A 6,221-nucleotide genomic window follows, 5' to 3' on the forward strand; every position below is an offset into this window, starting at 1 on the left:
TGTGTGTGTGTGTGTGTGTGTGTGTGTGTGTGTGTGTGTGTGTGTGTGTGTGTGTGTGTGTGTGTGTGTGTGTGTGTGTGTGTGTGTGGGTGTGTGTGTGTGTGTGTGTGCTCAGGTGGTGTGCCAGTTCCTGTGTGAAGAAGCCACTGAGACTCTGACAGAAAAACTGTTTATTCCTGCTGTGCGGAAGTTCATCATCAAACGTCTTTTAGCAGGTTTCTACTTTTTTTAAACGTTTCTCACATAATTTTTAAATGTGCTTTTATTTCAGTCCTCTACGACAGAATGTACTGATTGTGTGTGTGTGTGTGTGTTTTAGGTAGTTTAAGATACACGGAGGTGTTGTCGTCTGACCTCCAGAAGAACTCTCTGGCCGCTTTGCTCCGACTTGGAGCGGTGCAGAAAATCAAAGGGTACGTTTGTTTTGATCATCTTTCTGCTTTGATTCCAGGGTGTCCGCGGGGTCTTAAAAAGTATTACAAGTTGATAAATCAATTTAGCGAAAATGAAGGCTATTAAAAAGTATTAAACGGCATTTTCCAAGGTGTTAAATGTTGTAGCTTGTTTTCAATAAGTATATAAATGGTCCAAAGAGGTTGTGTTCTACAGTCTGCCTGAGTGTAATCATGGCGTAGGTGTGTAGTGTGATTCTGTGGAGTTTATTTATGGCATCCCGTTGGGTTTGACGTCATCAGAACAGGACGTCGCACGCTCACTGCTTGATAGCGCGAAGGCCCGTTTACGCCGGTTGCTAAGCAACATCGTTATGGGGAAATGCAAGTCTGCGTCCAAATGGTTGGAAGAAAAGGAGGAAGGACAATCAATACTGTGTATAGTCAATGTGAGGTAAAGTGTGTCGCCAAGGTAACCGGTTAGAACTCCAAGTGGCGACGAGGTCTTAAAATGTATGGAAAGGGTCTTAAAAGGTCTTACATGTGACTTCAGGACTCCTGCAGACACGCTGCTGTAACACACTACAGGAGAGGGGTAACCCCCAAAAATCATAATAGGAAAACAAATAAATCTTTCTATTTAAAAACGGGTTTATAAAGTGTAATTCTTGTTTTATTCAGTCCTGTGTTCTTTGACTAAATCACGGAGTGTGTTACTTGGTATTTATTATTGTTATAGTTTGTGTATGAAAAATGCCAGTTCAAGTCTAATCGATTGATTTGATAACCCACCGAAAAATCTGAGAAACATTGTCACCGGAACTACTTTCTACCAAAGAAATAGTCCCCATGAACTTGATTTTGTGCAGAGTAATAACCGCTCGATGTTTTTCACTTCAGCGCGGACCAGGAGACGTTAACGGTGGACACGGTGATGGTGAACTCGTTGGAGGACACTTTAGGTGAGAAACAAACTGCCAGTGAGAGAAAGAGTGTTGTGTTTCTCCCGAGGAACTTTAAAACAATCGTGTGTCTTTGTCTAGGAGGAAAGCTTCCCACTCAGAAAGCTGTCGCCGCTCGCCTCTAATTCACCGACCTCGTTAGCAGAGAGGAGACCAAGAAGAGTCACCATTTTCTTTTTACCTGCATCGAGAGATGGTACAAACAAAAGAGTGGAAAAACTCAATTTCTTTTGCAATGTTTTCTGACTCCGCCACCTTCTCTTCGCCTCTCTTTCAACACGCCTTCTTTCTTCCTCCAAGAACTTTCTATTCAAAATGTTTTATACACATTTATAAAGCCAGGTGACGGGTACGGCTTTCAAAAGAAGGCGTATCGCTGAGCTCTGAAACACTGACCTTTGCTATATGAGCAGCCTTATGAAAGCTCCTTAATGTGCCAAATGCACTTAGGCTGCTGGCCATTCTCCCTTAATGTGTTTCCCTTAACACTCGGCGTGGATTTTCTTTGTGGTTTTTCCTACCTGTTCATAAGCTGTAAGCCTTGTCTGCGTCTTTTTTGAGCACTTTAACGAATGTATTTATGCAAGTGTGGGCCTTTATCTAACACTCTTGACTTATTGTTACGTCTTGTTTTCTGTTTTTGTGGAGCAAAAGCTGCTCAAAAGAAGATTTGGCTGGTTACATATTTTACCTTTTTGATAAAAAAAAAAAAAAATTCGGAGCTGAACTTTTTACAGACCCAACGCCTACTTCAAGAATAGCTTGTAGCGGGGGTCGTTTTTGGATTTAAAACCCACCCTCGGGTCTTTTTACCTATAGGAGGAAATGCTACACGATATATACTCGAATATTCACCAACGACCTTGAAGTTGAACTGAAGCACGACCAGCTACACCAAAGGAATACGTTTCTGTTAACTGTTTGATATGATTGACATATTTCCCATATGTCTAGAACAGTAAGCCAAGTTGCTTTATTGTTATGCATACGAGTAGCACAATGAAACTGTTTATTGTAAAGTTTATTAAACTTCAAAGCCAGAAAACCTTGGTATGATTTGGTTACAAGGGAAGAAAGAAAAAGGCAACATACAGTAACGGAAAACATGAGCAGTAGCTGTTACGGGACATCAGAGGGACAATGCTAATAACATGCTAACGAAGCAGCAGAATAATAGCAGGACTTAAAAGGATACCTACAATTGACAAACAACGGGTTTTTTAAGTCTCAGGTTGAGCTACTTCGCTGATATGATGGCAGGGTGTAATCTTTATCAAATAAAATTCCCAATTAGATTAGTTAAAAACATTTGTAATTTGAAGCTATTTATTTGGTAGCAAATTCGCGATGTTTTGTTTTCTTGAAATCCCATTCCAGAGCTCGCAGCAGATGTTGTTTGAAACACAAGCAGAGCTGCGCGGGTGGTTTCCATGTTGTTGGAGAACAACACATCCACAGGTTCTCCGACACGTGACGTGCATTTTGAAAACAGATTACATTCGGGTCATTGACTCCGGCCCCTGGAGCATGGCGGGTGTGGAATGTTTTGTTTTTGGTGGCAATATGAAACCTACGTTGCCTCGACGCTTTGATACCTTTTGGGGAACACGTTCCTCTACGAAGACTCATCCTAACAAAGAAGCCGTACAACAACTTTGATACATTTCAATTCCACCTCTAACTTTGATGGCCAACTTGTCCACACACTAAACCTGATTGTGAAACGTCCACACACCGACGTCAACCTAAAACAACTCTGTGTGTCGCGTGTGTGTGTGTGCGCGGGGTGAGGCCTTTTATTACACACTGTGCAGGCTGATGAAATCCAAAAGCATGATAATAAAGTGTGTTTTGAAATACACATTTCTGCCCAGATTGTATCTTTTTGTAAACTCAGATTTATAAAATGCACTCCATCATTCAGTTTGTACGACAGTCAAACCTCTTGTGGCACAAAAAACGGTTTGATCTTAACTGATTAAAATATATCACATTCAATAATCCTGACGTGTGAACACAAATTTAAATACCTTAACTTAAGTAAATAGTACGAACGCCACACTGGATATATTCCACTACAAGGATTAATACGTAAGCATTATTTGTAAAATTCACTTAAGATATGAAAAGTAAAAGTAGTGGTTGTGCGGTGAAATGTTCCCTGTAGTGTTAAATTATATGTGATGTTTCTGAATAAAAGTATTAATGTCTATGTTGCGTGTTACTGCTGGTCCTCATTCAAACTCCTGTATGCACTGTTAGAGCGTATCTGTTGGTTGATGTTCGCTGTCCTGTGAGAACTCTATTATTATTATTATATCTCAACACATAAAGGAACAAACATATACATCACCACATATTAAGATACATGGTTTTCACTGGATAGGAAGTGTATAAAAGTGTCAAAGCTGTGAGGCCAATGTACAAATAATGGAAATACTCACCTATATTACACTATATGTAAAAGTACAAGTACCTTGCGTTGTTTCTTAAGTACAGTACTTTATTTAATGTGCTGCGTTAAGGTTCACTGCTGCAAAAATATGATCAAATATCATGGAAGACTATTTTGTGCATACTTTTCATATTACATACATACTACTACTACTCAGTGCTATAGTTAACATAAGACCAGCCTCTAGGTGTCAGACTTGTCTCTCTGTCAGCATGTTGTTCACAGCAGGTTGTTGATACACACACACACACACACACACACACACACACACAGCAGTATTTTTCATCATGTTTTGTGACTTTTGCTGCTGAGTAAGAGACTGCTGCCAGCAAATCCACCACTTTCCATCCACATCGCCTCTTTCTCTCACACTCGCTCAGTCGCTGACAAATTATAGGTTCATCTAAAGTTACCATACCCAATTGCTTGTATACACAAACAGACACTCACACAGTCCGGGCCATCCATCCGCACTGCTGCTTTCTCTTTCTCTCCATCCATATCCGTCTCCTTGGTGCCGGTGTATAATAGTGTCAGCCACAGCCATATCAGCACTTTATCTGCTACATTATGACAAGCTATATTGAATGAGACACACACACACACACACACACACACACACACACACACACACACACACAGGCGTAATAAACTACTTTCTGACCCGTGGCAGTCACTGGGAAACAGCAGCAGCAGACAGAAGTGCAGTGTGTTTGGTTTTGTACCTGTGTGTGTGTGTGTGTGTGTGTGTGTGTGTGTGTGTGTGTGTGCGTGTGCGTGCCCAGAGGGGGTTGTGGAGGTCTATATAGGGAATTGATTGAAAGAGAAAGCGACCCTGGTGTATAATGTTTCAGCGGTTAACCTTAGGCAGTGGTCGCTGGATGGATTCAGCTCATTGGCCGCAGCAGATCCTGTTTATCAGCGCTGTGCTGGAGGCTGTGACATTTACATACAATATGGAGGAAAGGGAGGCGGTACTCAAACGGGGTCCCTGAGGAGAGGCCAGGTGATCCCAGTTACTTTGAATGGGGCCCTATTTATGCTCAGTTTCATATTTGTATTTGTGTGCCGCTACTGTCTCATGCTTTCATTTTCAAGAAGTTCTCATACAGCCATTGCTGCTTCAATGTCTAATTTAGCTTCAGAATATTTCTTCTTCTCTTGTGTTTTTTGAGTGATGGAAGAAGTATTTCAAACTTCTACAGAAGAACTCCACAATAATGAAAAGTCCTGCCTTCAAGTAAGGAAACATTGGAAATACGAGCTAGAATGAAATGTCGATACTTAAAGGGGCCCTATTATGCTAATTAATGTTCAAAAAGCTCTTATTGTTCTCATACTGCCTGCAGCACCTCTTTTCACCCTCTGTCTGAAACCAGAGTCCAGTCTGCTCTGATTGATTAGCTGGCCGGCTTTGTTGTGATTGGTCAACCCCTTAGAGATGTCCTGCCCCTTAGTCTATCGCAATGTGTTTAGGCGCTAGCCAATAGAAGCGTGAATGTTATATGGTGATGTCATTATGTTACGGGAATAAACAAAGGAGTGCAATGGAGGTGTGTGGGAGACAAACACAGGGATTTGAGCCTTTGCAGACCATTAACATGCACACAATCCTATATAACACTACAGGAAATTGAAAACCGCAAAAAGCATAATAGGGCCTCTTTTGGCGCGTTTCCACTTGGCCTAGTACCGGCTAGCGGGTCCTAATTCACAGTGTTTCTGGCCCCATAACATCGGGGTTCTAGAGCCAGGAACAACCAGGCTGTAACGTCGCTCTCGACTGCTGATTGGTCAGAGAGAATCGTCGCATATAAATATATATATGTATATATAGCGAAGCTTGCAGCATTTTTATAAACAGCATTTTTGTTAACAGAGGAACAACAAAAATGGCAAAGAAAAGCACACCGTGGTCTGCCGAGGAAGTTACGACGTTCCTACACTTTATTGCAGATGACAAGATCCAGCGGGAGCTCGACGGGACAACTCGCAATATGAAAGTATTTCAGGAGGTCTCTACACTGATGTGCGGAAGCGGTTACTCGAGGACTGTCTTGCAGTGTAGGGAAAAACTGAAAAAGATGAAGAGTGCAGTGGCGCCAGCAGGGGGGGGGGCATGGCCATGGCCACCCTGATATATTTTGTTGGCCCCCCACTGGCCCCCCCACCACACACACCGCCTCGCCAGTCACGTATGCGTAGTAGTTTATCTGATATTTAACAACAAATATACAGCCAGCGAGTCGCTTGATTTGAGCTTCCAACGCTCATACTGCAGCCCCTCCCTCTCCCTCTGTTACCATGGTAACACTCTGATACTCGGCGCACCACTCTGATACTCGCGTGCACCACTCTGATACTTGTACGCACCACTCTGAGATTCGCACAGACAGCAGCAGGTTGCAGCAA

The 6,221-nt window shown here is 42.3% G+C and overlaps 1 protein-coding gene across 1 annotated transcript; it reads left to right on the forward strand.

The window, feature by feature from the left end:
* Positions 1-115: 115 nt before the first annotated feature.
* LOC117440869 (dihydroxyacetone phosphate acyltransferase-like) lies at positions 116-3,566 on the forward strand (the record flags this gene model as incomplete). The annotated part of the gene is made up of 4 exons (XM_034077091.1): positions 116-215; positions 320-413; positions 1,293-1,354; positions 1,436-3,566. Coding segments are annotated over 4 exons (300 nt in total), but the record flags the coding sequence as incomplete, so codon positions are not given.
* Positions 3,567-6,221: the final 2,655 nt, after the last annotated feature.

This window comes from Pseudochaenichthys georgianus, unplaced genomic scaffold (assembly GCF_902827115.2).
Source record: "Pseudochaenichthys georgianus unplaced genomic scaffold, fPseGeo1.2 scaffold_1285_arrow_ctg1, whole genome shotgun sequence".
NCBI lineage: Eukaryota > Metazoa > Chordata > Actinopteri > Perciformes > Channichthyidae > Pseudochaenichthys > Pseudochaenichthys georgianus.